At 43.0% G+C, this 24555-nt stretch overlaps 1 protein-coding gene across 6 annotated transcripts in view; it reads right to left on the bottom strand.

The window, feature by feature from the left end:
• The window catches only part of LOC114787823 (diacylglycerol kinase delta), a 67912-nt gene that overhangs the window by 26869 nt on the left and 16488 nt on the right, over positions 1–24555 (bottom strand). Inside the window, exon 1 of one of the 6 annotated variants that reach the window (XM_028975729.1) lies at positions 221–559. The exons of the other annotated variants lie outside the window; for them this stretch is intronic. Coding sequence (XP_028831562.1) covers positions 221–394 — 174 coding nt within the window. The 5' untranslated portion in view covers positions 395–559. Of the gene's footprint in view, positions 1–220; positions 560–24555 lie in introns of those variants that run through there. 6 annotated transcript variants of the gene reach the window in all.

Genomic DNA, 24555 nt, shown 5'->3' with positions numbered 1-24555 from the left:
AAATGGCACCAGTTCCGTGACTAACAGGACCCCTCCCCGACCCCAGGTGGGTTCATTATTACCGAGGGACTAATTACATCAAAGAACTAAATCCCACAGGACAAGACATTCTAATTCCTACTCAGAGCCTAAAGCTAAAAAGAAACAGTGCCAGCACAAACACATGTCCTCAAATCTTTAGCATCATATTAGCATATTAACACATAGTAGATAGACAGACCTGGTGGTGGATTTCACTCTCCGCATTGCTGCCATTGCCCGGCCCCAGGTGTGCTGTGTTGCCAGAGCAACGCTCCAGGAAGTCCTCAGAGCCGAGGGGTCCGACGTCCCCATTACCCCAGCTGAACAGCGGTGAGAGGAAGCAACACGTGGAGGACGGACAAAGCCCGGGCATGGCACAGGTGGCCACTACCACCGCGATTCAACCACGATACACACCGATGCGTACATGCACACGCACACACACACACACACTAAAATCACACTCTACTGATAACTGAGGTAGATTCTTCATGCCCAAATGCTGGCTTCATGCACACCAAGCAACAAAGAGAGAGAAAGGGAGAGGAGGAGAGGGAGTGTACTTCCTCTCAAGGTGATTAACCTGCATGATTTGCCCCACCCTCTGAACACACCTACAATGGTAAGGAGGTGAAAAATGACCTGAGTGTGTGTGAGAAGGGTATTCAGGGAAGTGTGGGTGCTAGGGAAGTGGGAGGACCGATGTAAAAATAGAATCAGGTAAACCAGTCAGGCCTGATCTTCCACCCCAAGAACAAAGACCATAATCCACTCATCACACACCCACTGGCAGAAGACACACTGCAGTGCAGTGGCACTAATGATAAAAAAGCGACTACTGTGTGTTTGTCTGGTTCCCAGTTCAATCACTAAACAATAAAAAATGTAATAAATAAATAGAAAGCCACTAATTAGTCTCCGATCAACAGAGCAGTGCACATTGTCAACAGTTACCAACGTTAAGACATGTATCCACAGACCAAGCCAGAATTCAATTACACATCACTGAATTAATACATTTTTTAAATAAATTATTCACTTTGATTAATCTGTGTGTGAGCGAATAAATGAAGTCAGTGATGGATTAAATAAGTTAGGAAGTGAGAGGAATAATATATAGGGAGAGACAGGGAATGTACAGAGCATCACTGTATACACACACACAGCTCAGTCAGGTAATAGAGAAAAGAGAACTTGAGCGTCATAAAACTCAGAGGTCTGTACACATTCACACACCACACTAGACACACCCCCTACTTCTCACCAAATGACCCTCAAAAGAGACACAACGCAACATCATGTTTCCCCCTTGACCAGTATGTGTTTTTATACTTCTCAATATTTTAAACAACTATTAATGTTTATATTCCATCTCATAAGATCACTCTGCAGACCGCACTTTTTTGAGAAAAAAAGAAGACAAAATATTAGTGATGTCTGACCAGAGGATGCTGCATTTCCACAATATGCCACTAGATGGCAACAACAACAGCAGGCTACTTCTAGGACAATGCCATGGCCTGCAGTCATTCGTCTGACTGGCACTCAATTGGCGTCATGCTCCAGCTGCCATCCTACAGGTGTCCAGCTCTCAACCCAAAGTGAGCATCCAGGTAAACAGAACAGTTTTTCCAGAAAAAAGTCTGGGTCATCCATTTTGGAAACCTTGCAATTATGAGTGCATGCATGCAAAAGTATGCAGACATGGATACGCAGAGACTCAGTTTAGTCATTAACACATGGATAAGGAGCAGCTGATGGTGTGCGGAGGCCCACGACAACCAGATGGCATGCAGAGTTGTCATAGCAACAGGCGAACTTACACACCAGCTCTTTGGCTGGCCACTGGGGCGCAAGAAAAAGGATGTGTGTACACACATGCAAATAAATAAACATAGACACAAGAGGATATGCGCTGATTCCTCTATTCCTTCAGCTAGAGTGACTGTCAGGGAACCACACACACACACATATCAGCAAAATTCATGCATAGAAATGACAGAACTAGAGAAGAAACAAGACTGTCACTTATTAAGAACTGCATAGCAGGCATATCTTATGATGTAGTGCCAGTTGATTTTAAAAACAGCACTCACACTGTCAATTTTTTTGTTTTGACCATTTGTGCTGCTGTTACACGACCGTCTACACGACAGTGCAAAGCCAGGCCAGGTATCCTGTGGCCACTTCTAATTATACTGCTGAGGAACTTACCCAACGTAACCAAATGCTTGGGGACTGTCGTGACGGACATTTTTTGAACTCACCCTCCACCCAGCATGACTGCATCCTCATCAGTGGTCTAATAAAATGCTATCCCTTCTGCTAATTAAGCATGCAATTTTAATGACTCCTGACTTTTTAATGAACAAGGCACACACTAAAAGAACTAAAGTTGTCCTTGCCTACTGAGCTATTGTACTATTGATTTCAGTATTTCTTATATATCAAATATACAAAATAAAAACCTTTTTACATGCTTACATTTTTTCTTATGAAGGTGGGTTTGGCGTCAAGTGTGTTTGCTACTTGATGAGTGCATAGGAAGTAAACACCCTGAGTTTCTGGCAGTAGGCAATTCGGTAGCATATGGGTCCTGCTCAGATAATCTTCTTATTGAGAACAACCTGACAATGCATTTGGCTCTTCTGAACAAGCCAATGTGCAGTGCCATCAGCAAGCTGTCTCCAAAAAGTCACTCTCGAGTTATATTGAGTATGGAGCTCCTTTTATCTAATTCCATTTAAACACATACAGCTTTCTCTATGGCAGACAAATGGTAAATCTCACATACCACATTATGAAACGTTAAACGGGTGTGGGGTAGTATTTTAAAAAGGAGCACCAAGCTCTTCCTGACCAGTTACACTGTCTGCTGTTTTACTCTTGCTTTGACTCATCTCTTACTTAGACCCACCACATCCTCCTTAACTGGCTATATGCAGCTATTCATAGAACAAACAGGAAGGACAGTTAACATTACTAAAGCGAAAGAAAAAGAGAAGAGAGAATGAAAAAGCTAGAGGTGACAGAAATGGTAAGAAGAAAAAAACCTGACAACAAATTAGACACATTAGAGGCTCAAGTGGCATATGACATTTAGCTCATTTCTGAACCCGTCAATGACTTGGCCTGTCAGGTTGTTGGCATTAACTGGCTGCACATGTATCAGGCAAGATGATTGTGAGAACAAAAGCAATATGCTTTCCAGCTACTTGGGTGCTCATGGTCAGCCTTGTCAAAATTCAAACAGACCTGCTGGATGATTGCTTCTAGAGCATGAAGCAAAGCCTCTTTTGATGCCCCCTAAATCCTTTCCTCCACGCTAGGCAACGCAGGGGACAGGGATTCAGTCAAAGGCAGAGAAAATGTGAGAGAGAGTGTGTGAGAGATTCTGAGAGAGACTGTGAGAGATAAAGGATTAGCCAGTGGATCTATTACAATAGCTAATAAGCATATTAAACAGTGACACATGTGATGTTTGCATTGAATTCAATTGAAACATTTAAAGTTAAAAGACACTTTAAATAAATGGACCTTTCAGAACTCCAGAGAAAAACCTTTAAGTTCAGAAGTCAGCACCACAGACAGCTCCTTCATCGCCCAGTGACAATGTACGGTGTGACACCACTGGTTCCCCCACTGGTGTACTGAGCATCAACATTTACACTGAAATGCCCCTATCCATGCATGAGTTTCATACTCATTTTAAAATGAAATTTATTTTGTGTTTATACAACCAAGCGGCAACAATGCTGTCAACACAGTGGAACCACTGTGCCAGTGCCACAGAGAAATAACTAGAGTAAACAGGGACATTGGGACATTGGGACATTGCGTTTTGATTCCTCTCCTGCAGGCACCTGAACTGAGAAGATGGAAAAATTAAGAAGCGCCGATTCCTCACATTCTCTGTCAGTCTGCAAATATCGCTCTTATTCTGCCAGCATGGGGTTGAGTTTATTGCCCTGAGGATTAGACTGGGGAGGAGGCCCTTTAAAGTGGGTAAAGTGGAAGGTGGAGGAAGAGAGGGGAGGAGGGAGGGATGGAGAGACTCCCTATCTGTTCATCTCTGTGCTCTTGCAGTGCCCCTGCCCCACCTGAGATGGCCTTTCAAGTGCAAATCACACACACACACACACACACACACACACACACACACACACATGCACAGACATGAGGTGAATGCATAATTATCACTAAAAGAGACGACCAGGTTTAATATATAAATAGGGTTGTAGTAGCCTAGTGGGTATGAACCAGAAGACCCAGGTTCAATTCCCACTTACTACAATTGTGTCCCTGAGCAAGACACTTAACCCTAAGTTGCTCCAGGGGTGGACTGTCCCTGTAACTGCCAATTGTAAGTCGCTCTGAAAATGCAGTAAATGTAAATGTATGAATACTGTCATAGTGTACATGGTGTCCAAGATTTCCATTCGGGCAGTGGTGGCCTAGCGGTTAAGGAAGCGTAATCAGAAGGTCGCCGGGCGCCTGTCATGGCTGCCAAGAGTGATGGTTAAAAGCAGAGGACAGATTTTGATGAGTGCACCATGTGTTGTATGCAGTGTTTCACAACGACAATAACATTTCTTATATTCAAAAAATTTTTCAGAATGTCCAGAATGTCGAGCAGTGAAATATTTAACCTTGGCCTTTCAAAAATGTAAGACTGTGGGTCCATCAGTGTCCCTGTGCGGTGATTTTGCTTGGAGGGGGGATGATATGCTTCTGAATACTCTGACTCGAAAATAAAGACTGACTATACATTGACTCACCTACATAAGAACGAAACTGCCAATGAATACACACAAATCACCCACACAAGCTATACATACCAAAATCCTCAAAAGGAAGTCTCTCTCCCTGCTGAACATCCTATACCATAGTAAAGTGTCACCAAAGCTAAAGCTATTTTACACAAAACACAAGAACACACACAGCCACACACTAAACACACCTCACTGATACTGAGTCACAACAGCCTCCGTGACCCTGGGAGAGCTGTCAGTCACCACATCTCCATGGAAAACCATCCATTGCCGCAGAAATCTACTTCCAGAGGCTGTGTTCTCTCATGTCCCTGACACCTCGGTGGCCCCCAAAACAATCCATACCCCCGTCTCCTCATCAAAGGAGGAAGCACAATTATCCTCCTTCCTGTTGCCTCACAACCACAAAGTGACCAGAACGGCTCCGTTAAAGCCTGTTTAAATGAGGACAGTTCCTATCTGGGTCTCTGGTGCCCAACATGAGGAGCACAGAGGCCGACAGAAAGATCAACTTAACCTCATCTAAGCTAAGGGCACCTGCTTCGGGAGCAGAACAGCCCACACAATATTAACACCCATAAACATGCACCAATTTATAATAAATGCATTTCGTCTAAACATGGAGAATCTCAATTAAAGGCACACAAAAACCATAACAAAACAATTCCAAAGCCATGCACATAGACAAAAATCACCCAAAAAATAGACCATGTCAGACAGTGAATTAAAAAGAAAAGGTAGCCCCTTATTTATAGCCCCATATTCTCCTCGACCTCTCTGCTGCATTTGACACCGTTAACCACAAGACTCTCTTGTCAATCTTGAAGAGGCTTGGAATTCGGGGCTCAGCATGGCAGTGGTTTGCTTCCTACCTTGATGAGCGATCTTATCCACCTCTACCTCACGTAGACTCTCCACTGGTGTCCCTCAAGGCTCGGTGCTAGGTCCTCTCCTTTTCTCCCTCTACACAAGATCACTTGGTGAGGTAATTTCCTCACATGGATTATCCTACCACTGCTATGCTAACGACACACAACTCCTCTTCTCCTTTCCTCCCTCTGATCTACATGCTGCTTCCAAAATCTCTGCATGTCTATCCGACATCTCGTCTTGGGTGGCAGCCCATCACCTCCAACTCAATCCCACCAAAACTGAACTAATATTCCAGCAGATTCTTCACCACATCAGGATCTTGCTATTTACCTAGACAACTCGCAGCTCTCTCCTTCTGCTACAGCCCGCAACCTGGGCGTAACAATAGACAACCAACTCTCCTTCTCATCTCACATCAGCAATCTTTCCTGCTCATGTAGATTCCTTCTCTACAATGTCAGACGAATCCGCCCTTATCTGTCAACCCAGGCCACCCAACTACTGGTTTAGTCCTTAGTAATCTCAAAACTGGACTACTGTAACTCCCTTCTAGCTGGTCTACCACTATGTACCATCCAACCTCTACAACTCATACAAAATGCAGCAGCACGACTAATCTTCAACCTTTCCAAATTCTCCCACACCACCCCTCTGCTACACTCCCTCCATTGGCTCCCAGTAGCTGCACGCATCAGGTTCAAAATACTGATGCTGGCCTACAAAGCCAAACATGGAGTAGCACCATCCTACCTCACAGCCCTTATTACACCTCGAACTGCACCTCGTTTACTCCGAGCCTCCAGTACTGCTCGCCTGGTCCCCCCCATCTCTGAAGGTAAAAGGAAAACATTCATCTAGACTCTTCTCTGTCTTGGCCCCCTCGGTGGTGGAATGAACTTCCCCTCGAGGTCAGAACAGCTCAGTCACTGAGCACCTTCAAACGACAGCTCAAGACCTTCCTCTTTAAAGAATATTTAGATTAAATTGTAATTTTCTTGTTGTCGCACTTGCGTACAGAATCTACAACAGAGTGAATAAAATAGATGTTTTCATAGTTGGGGTCCTAGTGAACCGGAATTGATCTCTTCATCGATGGTAACTTAAGCATGTTGTAAGTTGCTCTGGATAAGGGCGTCTGCCAAATGCCGTAAATGTAAATGTAAATGTTATAGTCTACAAACCACACCCATGCCGAGCACCGAGAGACCCCCCAAAAGGGAAAAGACATTAGATTTTGTTATGATACAGCCTTATTCCAGAATGAAATAACTATAAAAAAAAAAAGGAAAGCTGAACTGTCGCCCCAGTCTGAGTTGAAGAGAGCTCTGGAGCAGGTTTTCATCCAGGATTTCTCTGTACATTGCTGCAGTCATTTTTCCTCTATTCCAACATGTCTCCCAGTTCCTGCAGCTGAAAAACATCCCCACTGCATGATGCTGCCACCACCATGCTTCACTGTTGGAATGGTACTGGGCTGGTTTCCTACAAAAAAAATTCTTCCACTTATGGATGGATGCCACTGTGCTCATTGGGACCTTCAAAGCACCATAAATTTTTCTGTAACCTTTGCCAGATTTGTGCTTGATACGATCCTGATTCCTACACGCTGGAGTAATTTCAGGAGAGTTATGCTCTAGAATAAAATATTATACCAGTAGACAATGCAGTTGAAGAGATATTCTTTATTTACTTTGTGTCGATTCAAATAATGGGAATGTCTGGCAGCAAAAGATTCAAAAGAGAGGCCAAAATGTTTCAAAAAGTGCTCTTCCTTAATGTTTTTTTTTAAGTGATATAAAAATACATGCAAGTATGTACATTTGAAAAAAACAGAGACATGACACCCCAACAGTAACAAGCAGCCAAATTCACTACACTTCAAGCCAGTTGGATTGTAATTCTTACCCCAAAATCAACATGTCAGTTGTTGGTTTGAACTTTTGTCACCCCCCTCCCCCCATGATATGCGCACCTCCCCGGAGTACCCCGGTCTGCATTTCGTGGAACATGTTATCGCCCACCTGAGTAATGAACACTCTGGGTAATGAACATCAGGTTCGGATGAATTAGGCAGATCGTCTCCCTAGTTAAACCAGCCTGATCCAGAAGTCATGTGTGTGGAATGTTTGTCGTTCTCCCCATTGTCCTCCTCTTGGCTCATCCTAAGTGAGGCCCCCCTGAGCAGTGACGTCACCCAATGATCTGGGACTGAGGCGAAGGCTTTTGACCAAAGGCAAGGCATAAGACTTGTGTGAGCCGGGGCTGTGGCACTGGACTTTCCGGCTGAAAGGAGTTGGAGTGGCACTGAGCCAGAGATTGGGTACAAGCACAAATCAGCACACGGTGTGGTGGTTTATTTATTCATTTGTGTGACCCCCAAGTAAACTCTCATTTCTTTCTTTTTGAAATTACCCACATACAGAGTCTATTAAACAGGCAAACCTCTGACAGTTTTATGAGTGTTCATGTCTTAAATGTTCTCCTGGACTGTGATAGGGAGGCTTTAGGTGTTATACTGCAGACTGACAGTACTCTATTAAAGAGGGTTTAACTCAGTTGACTGTGAAGCACTAAATGTAGGCGCACAGTTTAGAAACTGTGACCTTTGATCTCTCATTGATGAATGAAAGACAGGCGGTTCAGTACACTATTACAAGTAAATTAAAACATTTACAGAAAAAGAATTCCAGAAGTCTAGAATATCGATTCCCAATCTAGAGGTACACAGGTACACCCTATTTAATATTTCAAGCTGCTGCGTGAAGCAAGTGATGCAAATAGTAAAACCGATGCATTCCTTATCCACTGCAGCCCAAAATCTGAACAGAACCAAACTATATCACTTGATTTAAACGCAGATTCTCCGACGACTGCTAACGCATCGAGAAAATGCCAGGGTGAAGCGGACGAGCCATCATTTCTCACACTGTTTCTGGCCCTTCACTCGCCCCACCCTCCTTCGCCCTTGCTACAGCTCCCCTATGTCCTATATCCCACATCGACCACCTCTCTGTGTACAAAAATGAAGTCATGCAGAATTGCAACATTCACTGTTGCAACACACAGTTTTACTGAACCGCCTGTCTTTCATTCATCAATGAGAGATCAAAGGTCACAGTTTCTAAACTGTGCGCCTACATTTAGTGCTTCACAGTCAACTGAGTTAAACCCTCTTTAATAGAGTACTGTCAGTCTGCAGTATAACACCTAAAGCCTCCCTATCACAGTCCAGGAGAACATTTAAGACATGAACACTGGACATAAAACATGGACCCTGTTTGGGGACCACAGAGTTTAAGAGTGAGTCTTCCTCTTTTTTTTCTGTCACTCTCTTACAAAGATCTCACCTTTGGGGATTTACTAGGAAAAAAAAAAAGAACTTTCTCTGTCCATTCCTGCTTCCCTCCATTTCAGCCCAAGGCGCCCTGGCAGGCACCGCTTCCCCTGATTACAGGCACTGATTAAAAATCCACTTAGCCTCCCACAGTGAGAGAGACTCGCACACCTGACCCCTGAGGTAATACCCACTGAGCAAGCGGGGGTAAGGAAATCGAGAGTGGTTTCGAAAAGGATAACAGGGTCCAGCCACTGGACATGGTGACCAGAGTCTTTATGCTCAACCTGTCAGATAGAATTTGTGTGTACTTCCACATACACACTTGTCTCTGAGATCTGCAATAATGGCCACTGACTCTACAACCCCCCCCATAACCCCACCAACCGATAATCTGACCTGAGCTCTGCCTCAGTGCTTAGTCGCACCCGTTAACCGATCAGCTCCAGAATTGATCAGCAGAGGTAATTAACCCACCAATGCATGAAAAAAAAATCTATATTTTCACCTTCCTCCCCTCATCAGTGTTTTTTCCATAATATGATGGATGGAGTGATCATTCCAATCCCGCTCACTCTATGCTCGTCATGATAATTGATGCTGTAGCAACCCAAAATGTCCCTGGTTATCCTTGGAGTACTGATATTTTGACAATCCAAAACCTCTCAATGAATCTTTCATTTCGTTGGCTATTGGAAAGACATGATCAATAACCAACAACACCAATATACAAAATAAATAAATAATACATAAATCTCCACCATTCTGTTCTTGAAAAAATTCAAATACATTTTTATGATCACAAATTACATGTCACCTTCACTCCAGTAAAGTATGGTTAAACTATTACTGTTTTACAAAAATACCATGTGTTTATCTTACACTGTACAATAAAAAATATCATTACATTTCATCACATTTCCGTTCTCTGTAAACGTCCCCTTTTTAAATCCACTTTGTCTTTTGTTACATTCCAACGTGTAATTAAAATGTTATTGTATGTGATGGATTTGCACAAAATAGACTAATTGGTGAAGTGAAAGGCGAAAACTGAGCCGAAGGACCTCAAGTCAGGGACAAAGTTGTTGAGAAGTACAAGTGAAAAATGATCCAATCTTTGATGATCCCTGAAACACGATCAAATCCATAATTTTCAAATGTAAAGAACATGGTACCACAACAAACCTGCCAGAAATCGGGCAAGGAGGGCATTAATCAGAGAGGCAGCACAGCGACCAAAAGAAATTCTGAAGGAGTTCTATAGCAGAGACTGGAGGATCTGTCCATGGAGCACTACAAGCACTACACTCCATGGAGCCTGGCACATTTTGAGTTGCCACAAGGTATGTGGATTACTCGCCAAAAGTATGGAGGAAGGTGCTCAGGTCAGATGAGAGTGAAACTGAAAAACCCCAACACATCCCATCAACACCAGCATCTTGGTGGAACAGCATCATGCTGTTGGGGATATTTTTCAGCAGCAGGGACTGGGAAACTGATCCGAGTCGAGGGAATGATGGATGGCACTAAATACAGGGATATTCTAGCGCAAGACTTGGGTTAGTCTGTCTGTGACTTGAGACTAAGTGGATGGTTCACCAACAGGACAATAAGCAGGGGAAACATATGCATGTGTTGGAAAGACCTAGTCAAAGTCCAGACGTCGATCTACTTGAGGATCTGTAATCAGACTTGCTGTTCAAAAGTGAAAACCTTCCAACATGAAGGAGCTGGAACAGTTTTGTGACAAGCTCATAGAGACTTATCCAAAGTGAAATGCAGCTGTAATAGCCGCAAAAGGTGGCTTTACAAAATACTGCGTTTTTGGCGGGAGGGTTTGCTCTAAAACAAACCATTTTATTTCCAGGATTTGAGGCAAAAACACATGAAAAATGCCAAAGAGGGGTGAATCCTTTTTATAAGCACTGTATGAACCTCATTTGCCTGTTGATTTGCATGAAGATGAGTAGCTCCCACAGGTGCATTGCTAATGCTTGGACGTGTCAGAAATGGACATGCTCTTCAAGTCAGTGGTTGAATGCCCATGGCTGTTGCGTGGGAGGGGCTAAATCTGCCATGTGGAGGTGTCAGAGTCTCTCTCTTTCTGCATCATCCGCATTGCAAATCAGGCGGTGAGCGCCCAACTCTCCAACTCTCCCTGTACTTTCTGCTCTCTGCTCGACTCCTACTCCTCCCACACCATCCATCTCTTCTGCATCCATGCTCTGCTCTGCATCTCTCAAGCCCTTCCTATTTTCCCCCTCCATGTGTGACTCAAAATCTCTCCATTTTTACTCAGTTTATTTTGTAACCTAACTCTTTTCGCTCAGTGCTGTGTTTCCAGATTTCCTATCCTTGTTCATTTGCCTCTTTTTAATTGTTTCAGGATCCATAGCACTTTTCCACGTGTAAGGCCTGGAACTGATAAACCGATAAATGATCAATAAAAATATGTAGACATGCAGTGTTGTAGCACAGAGAAATCAATAATTATTAATATGACATTTAGAATCCTACAATTGTTTGTGGTGTTCCTGAATGGAATTTGACTTGCAAATATATTCCAAGATCTTCTTTGCATGTTGATCTGCCTCTTACGACATGAAAAACAGCAGTTTCACAATTTCAAAACAATGAACCCCCTGTATTAAATGTTATTGAGTAAATTAGCTAATGATGCACTGGAGTTGTTAAGCACTCTGTTTTTTGGCAGAGGTAATTGTTTATATTCCTTTTTAACTGTGTGAGAAAGAGTAAAGAAGAGACAACTGTCTGTTGACACATACAAATGTAATTCTGTGCATGGCACCATCTGGCCTTCTGTTACTATATTTGTATGGACTAGACATCAATGTAGAGTAGATGTCACATATATTGCATATTAAACTATATTTGCAAAGCACAGGGCCACGTGACTTGTTGCTGCTTGACGTTATTCACTGACCCTGGAGTGGGAAGATCCATTTTCGGCCTTCCAAGTTAACATCACTAAATCTGCAACGTTATACAACCGGCAACTCTTTGAATCTACAGTACAGGAATCACGACCATTTTTTAAAACTTAATTCTATACTGTATAGTATGGGGTTAACAATCTAACGACTGGCCGAAAAGTAAGGCGACTTAAACTGGGATCCATGTCACTAGACCTGCGTTAATAAAATGAGATTCTGATTACTTCAGAGGAATACCATAAAGACAATATAGAAAGGTCTGGGAGCAGGAAAAGGAGAGGGAGAGAGATGAGGAAGGAATAGAATTGGATGGATGGGAAGAAACAAGTATGGAGGATGAGAGATGAAGACAGGAGGGAGAGTGTGTGCTCTTCCTCAGAGTGTTCAGGTCACCGTGTGGTTTCAGTGCATATCACACATGCTGGCCGCCCCCTCAGGCTTGGGCCATTGCATAACCACCACACTGCGGATGGACAAACACTCACTCTCTCGCTCTCTCTCTCTCTCACACACACACACACACACACACATGCATGTTAAGTGTCCAAACTGCAGTTATGGATGTGGGTACAGTAACACTTGTGTGTGTAAGAGTGAGTGGGTGAGTGAGTGTGTGTGTGGGTAAGTGTGTAGAGTACAGCGCAGATCGTGGAGTACCCCTGGTCATTTTCATTCCTGCCTGCCATGTCGTATCATATATCCTTCCACAAAACACCAATGGCAGTCAGAACAAAGGTGGGGCTAGTTAGAATGAAAATACTGTAAATTGTGGAAAAAGGCCTCAAAACAAGAAGTGTCAAGCCACTGTTAAAAATTCCACAGGTGTTGGTGTGGGGTTTATTAGAACCTGAAGCTGAATGGTGTGTTGTTTTGAGGGACCGATAATTCTAATGCTATTATTATTCTTCTTTCACACAGAGAGAGTAGTCGAGCACCAGATATACATGCAGAGGCCCCCAAATGGACATCAAAAGCATGCAATTCACATTTCACGACAAAAATATAGTAGCATTAGAACAGAAATGAGAAAACAGACAACAAATCCAACAACAGTTTTCCTGTGTGAGAAACATCTCAGGCTGAAGAGGCTGCATAATGTCTCAATAATGTCTCAATTTCAAATGCTGATTACAATTACATCAACAATAGTGCCATTCAATAAGGCTCCATAAAACAGGCAGAAAAAAAGATCTGCAAGCAATGTTTTCTGTTTTTTTGTCAGGATCCGGTCCAGAAGGGGCCACTCCGGATCCGGGGTGAGTTTCATATTTGTCCTGGTGCTGCTAAGTTTCCTTATTGTTCTCACCAGGGTAAGATTGTATAAAGCTGCCCTGTTCGTGTCTGTTCACTGTCCGGTCGTTGTTACTTGATGTCTCCCCTGTCCTGCTCACCATGTATTAAAGCCTGTGATTCCGCCCCTCTGGAGCAGCGGCATTTTTGTGAACTCTGTTGTGAACTTGTAACCGTTCTGTTTAAAGTGTTTTGAGTTCTGGCAATCGCCACACACCTGTGGGCTAGCTTGTGTTTTCCCCTTATATCCCTGTTTTTGGTTTTTGATTTCTGTTTAGTAATAAATCCTTGTTTCTAGGATATCCCGACTCTGCGCTTCCTTCCCGTCACCTCTCCGACATGACAGAATGCCGCTCCAGTCAAAAGCACAGAGACAAAAGTCAGAGGAAAAAGACGCAGGAGAAGAACGCAGCCAGGCGCAGTGAGCGTGGGTGCCAGCAGGGAGCGCTGGATGGATAGGGTCGGGGATATCCGGGACCGGGATACGACTACCACGTACTGGTAGAGTGATATCTTCCCAGCGAGGTGAGGATCGAGCCATGGTGCATGGCGCCGCATGATGACATCGACCCCTGGAGATTCTGTGAAACCCGGAAGCGGCAATGGAGGCGTTCCGCCAGTGGAGAGATGGCCCGGCTCCAGCCGGAATGTCCAGGGTACTGATCGCGTCCTGGGTCCGGGATGTCAGCAGGATGAACGACCATTGGGACTACCAGTGGGAGGACACGGACGATGAAAGCGAGGAGGATGTGGATTGGTGGGCGGTCGGTGCCGGGATGGCTCCGCCCCTCACGCCCGTCCAGGATCGTTGCGAGGTCCATGGAGACCCACGTTACTTCCAGTGGTGTGAGGACAGCGAGGAGGAAGACGGCGACGTGGGGGTAAGCTGGTGGAAGAGGGCGAGCACAGCACAAGTGCCCCCACCTGCTGTAGAGGACGTCCACCACCCTCCACGTCACACACCCACCACCATCTCCAGCCCTGTGTGGGACATACCCCAGGACCCTTCAGCGGAGCAGCAGGTACATGCCAGTCCTTTATAACATCCTGTGGTGTGTACTTTGCTGCTCTGCCCTCCCTTTCAGACGCGGACAAGATAACCACCATCCTCACGCGTCTGACTGGTTCAGCATGGGACTGGGGCACAGACCTCTGGCAGCGGGGAGAGACAGAGAGGATGGGTTTTCGGGACTTCCTGGAGAGACTGAGGGCGGAGTTCGATCAGTCAGAGCCAGAGCTAGTGATCTGACCCTGCCCCACCACCACACCCAGCGCCAGTCAGGATCCGGTGCAAGAAGACTCAGCACTGGTGGGTGGTGAGAGGGTCGCGCCTCCCATGATCCTGGCTGTGCCCCCTGAGGAGGTCCTGGAGAGCCCAGAGAGGGAACCAGATGACCCTCTCTTCTGTCTGTCTCTGTCTGTGTGTGTGGTCGTGTCTCTTGTGTCCGTATGTCTCCCCCACCTCCCCTCTTTATGTCCACCAGATGGCGACCCAACAGCAGCGAGAAACCCCAGGGAGGAAGCTCCTGACCTGACTGCACTGGTCCAGGACAAGGTGGACGAGCCCCAAGGTACCCCTAAGTCCAGCCGGGGGGGGGTGCTCCCCCAGAGTTTGGGAGGACACAGCAGTGCAGGAGCCCTGTGGTTAAACACCACCCGCCCCGCCTCCTCCGCTGATGGTACTGCTGGGGCTCCGAGGACGTAGCCCTTGGAGGGGGGGCACTGTCAGGATAGGCTACAGCTATTTAAAGCCTGTGATTCCGCCCCTCTGGAGCGGCGGCATTTTTGTGAACTCTGTCGTGAACTTGACATTTCAATCATTCTGTTTAAAGTTTTTTGAGTTCTGGCAATCACCACACGCCTTTGTGCTAATTTGTGTTTACCCTTATTTCCCTGTTTTCGGCCATCGCACCATTTTGATTTCTGTTTAGTAGTAGTATGATTTCTTGTTTCTAGTATGTCCCGACTCTTAATCATGAATGCGATTTTGGCTGCAACGGTCAAATTAAGATGACGGTCCGTGATATTTACATTTAAATGTAATATCACCTGCAAGAATGTGTCCCTCATTTGGGATGGAAAAAGTTGGCAACGCTAATAGATAATATTCCAAATAAGCAGGTAAATCGATGTTCATCTTTCATATTAAATATAAAAAAGTATTTTCATAGTGACCTGCCTTCAGACATCTCTTAAGTCAGAAAATGTTGACAGGCTGGTTTATATTGCCAAAAATTTGAAAACCTTGTTCACTTAATGGTTGTTTAAAATAGAAAGTACAATAAAAATGTGTTTCACCTAAAACATTGAATAGTCGTGAATCATAATCGTGATTAAAATATTGATAAAAATAATCGTGATAATCATTTTGGCCATAATCATACAGCCATACTTGATACTGTTAATACGGAAATTGATACAAATATTTTAGATCAATTTATATCTGAGTAGTCATCTTTTATTCCTTATATGAATATTATTTACTATTGGATGACTGGCAATAATATATTTGACATGTGTGTATAATTGGGTTTCATTATTGAAATCATTATTGGTACAGAATACCAGTTGTTTGGAGCTGAGACGTTCAACATTTCATCTTAAATATGACCAGCACTGAGACCAAAATCTCAGGTAAGATGGAATTCCCTTAAAGAACATCAAATAAAGTATGCAACATCATTACCAAAACAAACTATATCAACCCATAGCTGTTGGAAAAGATGTGGGACCCTCTCAGACCAAAAGAAGACTTTGGCCCGAATATGGCCCGATATTTACTTTCTTTGGTTTAGAGCACAAATGTGTCCAAATGGAATCTGTAACCAGAAAATGTGGGTTTTTGGGGGTGAGCTGAACTGGACAAATGCAATGCATTTGCAGCCTAAAATACAATAATACTTTGCACTCCTGCACACTGAACTGTTTACATATCACAGCCACTCCCTACATATGCACATTGCCATTCTTGCATTTTATATCTATTTCTGTGAAGTTTGTCTGTTTACGTTTGAATTACAACTGTATTTAATCTGCATGAGTGTTACATTATGCTGTCTACTTTTTATTGGAATTTATATAAGAGGTAGTGCATAGGGGATGTTCATGAACGTCATATTGACTATATCATCAGTCAGAATTCTTGAACAAAATATCTGACTATGCATCTGCATGTTGGGTTTGGCAGTGGTACATAAGTACATATGTTTTATTACAGATTCTGTTTATTTCTGTAAATACTGAATTGAAAAGAACATGGCAATAAAGTTTAATTATGATTATTTTATTATGATTATGAAATGTTAGGACAGTTCAAGTGTAGACCTGAGGGCATGTAAAACATGGAGACAACCATGTGAATCATGAGAAATGTGTGTTGTAATAACTTTAATATAATACAGGAGAAAATCTCAACTGTGCTTTAATAAGAAGCTGAGGCAATGGAAAACCGTGAATAACTGAGCATGTTTTTGACCTGTTTTGTCCTTGTGTGTGTATGTGTGTGTGCAGAGGGGCGCGGATGTGGTCGCTTGGTGTGGGTTATCTGCTTTGTTGCGTGTGTTCACACACAAAAGAAAAGAACGTGGCAAAAGCAGAACAATCTTATCACTGCAGTCACTTGTTTTTGCTTTTTTTCTTCTTCTTTATCTCTCAGAGTTTCCTGTCGAGCCCACCCCTGTTCTCTGTTCCCCTTTGCACCTGCACGCATCCCTGCTTTAGAGGTGCCCTCACTTGCACACCCCTCCATCACCTCGCGCCAAAGGGCACCCTCCGCACGGCTTCCCGTGCCCTCATCCTTAGGCAGCGAAAGGCAAAAAGCGGCTGCGGTCGTCTAAAAAAAGCAGCACGATAGCGGCAAAGTTGTAATCCTCGCCCCTCTGTATCTTTGAGCCGGCTGCTGCAGCTACTGTAAACTGCCTTGAAGTTCAGCTACAGCGACTTCCACAAAGACAAACAATACCGTCAGAGTACTACTTATGGGGGTGCCGGTGAGACAGGAGGCCTTGAAGGGGTGTGTGGCACAATATGGGACCAACCTGGGTGCCAAACTGGTGCTATGTGCAGTACTACATGCTAAGCATGTGCTCGGTTGATAGTGTAAGTCAAAGGGCACCCTCAGGAGATACATAAGTTGATAAAACAAGCTTGAACTGCGCTTTTTGCAGTAATTATTTCTATGAGCTTTAATGATGGTTTTACAAACCGAGTTTGAGACGGCAGTAGCCCAACGGATCACAGGTCTCACCCTAGATCATTTACAGGGGCACAAATTATTTAAGTTTGAAGATGCATTAGACCCTAATCTAGTGAATAAACCCCACTTCGTCTTAGCGCAAGTTTGAAATAGTGTCCTCTGAGTGTACATCTATTGTTTGAACACCTTATGTCACAGTGCCATATTAGCATGAACTAAGAATGATTTAAATGAAAGAATATGCTCAACAGACAACACGTTTTTTACTTTGCCAAATGAGAATATTGATCTACTTCCCATGTCATTTAAAATCCTTTAAAATCCATAGTGGAAACGTCAGTGAGTTGTCCATTACTCTTTCACTTGCCCATTTCAGAATTCAATAAAGATGATGTAACCATTGCCGCACCCCTCTGGTCCTCTGAAACATTTGCCTCAGTACTGTAATCCTTACTAGAGCTAAATATTCCTACCTACTAAATCAATGATCTGTGGTGTGATGATATGACTGGGGAGCCATAAAAAGACCCTTCATGTATGTTCAGTCCCTTCACCATTTCTTCTCCAGTGAAGTAAATTCCCGCTTGTCCTTGCTTCACCTTGTCACTGCATGTAAAAATCACGACCTGCAGGAATGGCATCTTTCAGCATTCTTTTCAACTGCATCTGATCCATGCTGTGTGACAGAAGGTCATAACTGGCACACGAAGGGCTGTTTGGGCAAGGGACACAGTCACATACTCCGGTGGTTGGCAGCCTGTGGGTAGACCTGGCCTTCAGGAACCTGAGATGCTCCGCAGACCGGGTCCACTCATCAGCTCAACATTGGGAGCCTGATCCTAATGATTTATTTACCAATTCTATCAATTGCACTTTATTAACTGAAATATGAAGGTATTAAGTTGTGTGTGTGAGTGTGTGTGTGTATATAGTTATATATATAGTTATATTTTATTAATCCCGAAGGAAATTGCTTCTCTACATTTAACCCATCACCCTTGGTGAGCAGTGGGCAGCCATGACAGGCTCCCTGGGAGAAATGTGTGCTTTGCTCAGCGGCAACCTTCGGATTACGGGGCCACTTCCTTAACCGCTAGGCCACCCACTGCCCCAAATATGCATATATGTATGTTTTTTCATAGTTCTCATGTTTCGACTTTGAGACTAAATTATTTTTTAGGCTTAAAATTTTTTTTGGGACTATTATGCCAACTGTAGGGTATGCAATCTATCACAGCTTCCTTGCAATTTGAAATATAAAATGATGGTGGAGTTACATGACTGACAACTGACACTGAATCAACATCAATTCTTTCACAAAGTACAGACACACATACAAATATAGTGTCTACAATCTTGTGCTGAGAAGGATCATTTCTCTGCTGCTGTAACACAATGCCTACAGCGAACAAAAGGAGAGAAGCTTCTCGCAGTTCTCAGCCTCCAAACAAAAAGGCACTGCTCCTTTTATAGAAGTGGGGGGAGGAGGGTCTTTACCCCCACAGTAATGCAGTATACCTCAGTTTTGTGTTTGCCATCATTTGACACCTGCATTGTTCCCTGCACTCGCCTGTCTGTCTGGGAGAAAATCCACCCACCCCCCCCAACCCTTCATCCACCCACACTCCTCCTCACCACTCTTCCCCTGTCAAGTCTTCCGGGTGGAAATTTTCCACTTTGGATGTACGCCACGGTGGAAGGTTTTACAGTTGGCTGTAGCGCACCTTTCAGCACACTACCAACGATGCCACCGTATCCATAACTCTGCTAGAAAATGGTAAAACATAGACTGAAAAGACGCAAACTGGGCAAACAGTCAAGCGTTAAATTATTTTATTTAATAAAACCCTAAAATTGCGGGGCCATTATTCAGTATCAGTTAAGGTTAACCTAGGCCTCAAAAATTGTGATAAAAATTAATTGAAAAATCTAAATGTGATGCCCAGCAGCGGCCGGCTGCTGCACCACTTACACACACACACACACACACACACGCATGCACACACACACATTAAATCACATGCACTTAAGGACTCCTGATCAGGAGCACAACTCCTGATCCTTCGCCTTTAAAACTTAAGTACACCCTCTTGTGGGTGTCTGATCTACACCTATGTGATGTTGAGTTTCTGTTTTTTTGTGAATTACGCCTCGCCATGGGAAAGTAAAATGAGAATTTTTTTCCATATCGCCCAGCTCTAATGGGCACGCAGATTTAATACATTCATTTGTGACAGTTGCAAATCCCAATATCTGGTTTGGAAACATGTTCTTGCATGATTTCATTTTAAAACCTCCACCCGCAAGCACTTTGAAATGAATGTATTACATATATCATGGCAACTTCCTGAATGAGCTTAGAAATAATTGTTCTTAATTTAGAACTTTTTATTCCACAGTTCAAGATGTCCTTTTGTGGCTTAAATCTGAAGCAAAAATAAATAAATACATAAATCCTCCAGCTATTGGAAAACACACACACACAAAAACATTCATAGCCAGGAATAAGTAGGTACGAATGGTTTTAGAAACACCTTTCCAAGTCTCCTCTCAAAGATTGCTTACATAAGCTGTAGCAAGGCCAAGGGCAACAGCGAGTCCTGGAACAGGTGGCTCTTCAGAACTGAAAAGCAGCCAGCGATTAAATACTGAAATACGATTCTTTGTTCCAGCAAGCTCCATCCCTGATTAGAGCAGGCAGCAGGATGGGAAATAAAATGCCGCGCCCTAATGAGATTGAAGAAACATTTTCCAACTTTCTTCTTTTCTGCTGACACCATGGCCTCAATTCATGTGTGAGACTTGAAAGCCAGCGGCGTGCACTCATCTAGAGCGACTCTTTGTCTGCTAATGAGGCGAAGTCTGTCTGACTGAGCAGACCTGCGTAGATGTCTCAACCATAGTCATGCTTCACCGATGTCCGTCTTTAAAAAATATAGCAGGTTGCCAGAAGAGCCGTGGGCTCGCTTGCTAGGTACTCTGGCAAAAGCTCACCATGATGTGAAAGTCATTATTTGCATTGCTCGCAGCCTTTATCTGGCTCACCTTTTTAATTTCATTTTCTTTAATGTTTAAGTTGGACAATGCTTCAACTAAATTTGTAGCAATGCCTGTCACACTGAAAAACAGAGACAGGAAATAACAAGTGCTTCAGACAGAAACCACTGCCAAAAATATCTTTTAGGCCCTATAAATGGACAACCTGTTATACAGGGTTAAAAAGAAAAAAATAACTAGAGCTTCAAACCACATCTTTTGCAAACACGCTGATCTATAGTTGTCAGCAGTTCTGAATTTTGTGGCCTGATCTGCACAAAGCTCTTACGCATGCGCCTGTGTTGAGGCACTGAAACACTTTGACTCAATAAAAAATTCATTCCTTTATAGAATTGATATAATGCTGCATGATCAAAATGAGTTTTTCTTGTTAGTCTGAACAATGCTTCTACTACATTTAGATTTATTTTTGAGCTTTATCTACAGATTTGTTGTGATATTTAGGATGGGGAACTGTGAGGTTCAGGGCAAAACCTTCAGCATAAACTCCTTGAGGTATTCCATTTTGAAGTGTGCTTTATATCATTCTCTTGAAGGACTAGGGTAACCAGAGGCAAACCCACTAAATGTGGGATGAGTAGTATGGGCTCATATTTGTGCCACTGAATTTGATTTGTTCAAACTGAATCAGAATGTTTTAATTTGAATATGAATTCCAATTAATTGAAGCTGCATTTTATTATCCATAAAAAATGTAACACAAATATGCTTCTTCGAATTCTATTTTAGTTCCCACAATTTAATTTCAGTGAAATCTGGGAATTTGCAATCCGTTGTGTTTCATCAAGGACCTGGATTGTGTGTTGCAATAAACTGAAATAGAATTTTGAGAAATTAATTTAAATTTGGAGAAGCGAATTTGCATTAGGAGTTTTAGGAGTATAAAAATGCTGTTTCAGTTTAATTGGAATTCAGCTTAAGCAATTCATATCCAGTTTGAACAGTTCAAATTCAGTTTACATTAGACTTGATAGGATGTTGACCAGATTTTTTTTTTCTTCATGTTTTAGTAAAATAACCTATTTCAAACACAACTTCAAAAATTACACGTTAATTTCTGGGTTAAAGATTGATTTGTGGAAAGTGAATTGCCTTGTCATTTGAAATAAAAATAACAATATTATAAATGCACAATGCACTGGTAGGTTTTATATTTATGCTTACAAACCAAAAAAATATATGTGCACTAAATGTGACTACTGTGACACAATAATAGAGTAATAGTGTGCACAGATTGATTGGCAGCCATCACACTCTCTTGATAGGTGCCTTTGCTGCAAACCTCCCAGCTACTGGAGTGGCTATACTGCAATTGTGCAGGCAGCTATGGGTGTAATTTTATTAATGACAAATTACAATGACAAATGACTAGTAAAAATGTGGCACATCATCTTGATATGCACTAATTGGGCAGCAGGGCATCTGTTCACCCTATACAGGACCCTTCGTTCAACTTTATTACTGATGGTATGCTATTGGTGTCCAGGAATTCCTGGTAATTATTATACTGCCATTACAATTTTCTCTGTGGCACTGGCTGCCACACAAACCCAAAGCATAGATGAAGCATAGTTAGAATAAAATAATTCTAACACACCGTCCTACATTGTGCCACGTTGATGTCACCAGTTCACAGGGCTTCAAAATGCCAAGTTTTGACTAAGCTTTATGCAGCAACTGGAGACTCAAATGTATTGATGTGCAAAGTTTTGCATGGTTTTCAATTTTTTCACTCTGCAATTGTACAGAACAATAATAGTAATGTACAAATCATTAAAAAAAATGATCATTTGCTATGCCATGCTTAGACTGTAAATGGACACCAAGTGGGAATCCATTCCAGAATGAAATGGCTATGGCTCCCCCACCATGGACGTGCTGATGTGCAGAGCCATGTCTTGAATGGGCTCTGTTATGGCTTGTTTGCAACTCAGCAGTCCACAATCTACTGGAACAATGACATGTGATTGCATCCATCAGTTGGAGGGAGCTTTCCAGGTGTCACACCTTCCCCCACCGGTCCTTCCATTCAGCATTTTCTCTCTGTCTATCTGGTTTTCCTTCTTTTCACATGGAGCTCACGGGAGGTGTGCAGGTTAGGTCCTTTGTGGCCTCAGATGTAGGAGAGAGAGAGAGGTGTCAAGGACTTGCTCCTTTTTCCCTTTAATTCCTCTCTCCCTCTGCTTCCGCTATTTTCCTGAGCAATCAGTCATGTCACATCCTGACCACTGAGTCTCCACGTCAGATTCTTGTGTACGTACAGGACTTTGTACACATGCCCACAGAATATAGAAATCCTTGTAGTTTGTGGCTGCCTGATGTGCGATACCTTCCTGATCAATGTGAGAATGTGTACACTGCTGTGCAGTTTACTGGTCTGCCTGATGGTGGACCAAGTCCAATCAGCCAGATTGTAAAATGAAACAATACAATTATCATTTATCACATGAAGACATAGAATTTATACGTACGTGATCATTTCTTACTGAATAGAAACGCGTAACTATTTTAAAAAACTGTCTGCATAGAATTCAAAATGCATTTGTTTGTTTTAATGGAGATTATAAATCACATAAAGTACACTCATGATTTTACTAATACTAAAGGAGTGTTTCACTCACCCTATTATAAATATAGAAAAATGCACAATTGAGACACAAAGATGCACAGCATTTACGCAAGCCATAAGGAAAAGGGAAGTGAGCTGAAGCTGGGCGGGATCCTATGCTGTGGTCATCTTCATCCATGCATCAGCATTTTCACCATGAGAAGCTTTTCTGAGCTAGACTTGCATGAATCATTCACTCACTCCCTATCCTTAGCTGCGTCACGAATGCTAGAGTTCATACCAGGAAGAGGGGCGAAGGAAACAAAGCGGGACCTCACTCAGGACAGGGTGCTAGCTCAGGTGCCACCTCAGTTGCATGAATCAGCCATTGGTAAAAAGGGCATCAAGAGAGCCTTAAACATGCCCTACTTCCTCTGTTGCCCAATGGCATCTCAATATTACCGCATTTAGTAATAAGGATATTTCATCACACCGGACCCATCTTAAGACAGGCAGGACACAGTGTGTGGTTTCCTGATTATTATAAATTTGAAGAGCACTTTGAAGAACAAGATGATTACGTGTCACAGCAGGTATTTTTAGACACACATTTGGAGAGATAAAGAGAGAAGAAGTGTGAACCATCAGTTCCTTCCTGTTTGGCTTCACTTCTTCTAAAAATAAAAGACAGAAACAAGATGAAAGCCACTCACCAATTTACAGAATTACTGTAGCCTGTAGTAGGTGGGTGGAAACTATTATTAACATTCTACTTTCATTCTGTGTGCACACGATTCTGACATGGCATGAGAGTAATCATAAAGATAGTGCAATATATGACTGGGGGACATTCAGTTTGAGACAGGACGAAAGTGTGTGGCTGGGAAGTGGTGTCCCACCACTGTGACTTGTGTCATATATGAAATGGGGCCCATCTGTCTCCATTAGCTCAGACACAGGATTTGGACTGATCTCTAGTCAGACCTATTCATCTTCCCCATGCTCACTTCCACATCCAAGTTATGCCTATTTTGTATAGCTGCATATCTCTTGCTCTTTTTCCCATGCGTGCACACACACACACACACACACACACACAGACAATTTCTCACTCAATTTGTCTAGATCTACCAATGCACACATTTCTCTATCCTCCCTGGGGAACATATCCCATCCGCATGTGTGTGTAGCCCGGGCCGCCTGGCTCGTTTAAATCACCCAGCTCTGTGTTCATTCATTAGGCCCATTTCACACTCTAAGCCCTACAGGCGACGCTAAAAGGCCGGGCAGCATGTCAACCTGCTAAACTCACTAACTGCTGTTAACACATTCAATCCAAAGGAATAATCAGCATAGACAGCTTCTCTTTATTATTCAGTAACAAAATGTTATTAATATAGTAGCAGTATGGAACAAAGACCTTGACCGTACCCAAGAGATATTAAAGGGTTAATTTATTCTTGTTCAAGGTTCATAAATATACGCATGCATACACACACTCAAAAGCCAAG

This window comes from Denticeps clupeoides, chromosome 1 (genome assembly GCF_900700375.1).
Source record: "Denticeps clupeoides chromosome 1, fDenClu1.1, whole genome shotgun sequence".
Classification (NCBI taxonomy): Eukaryota; Metazoa; Chordata; class Actinopteri; order Clupeiformes; family Denticipitidae; genus Denticeps; species Denticeps clupeoides.
This window is presented reverse-complemented; position numbering and strand designations above follow the sequence as displayed.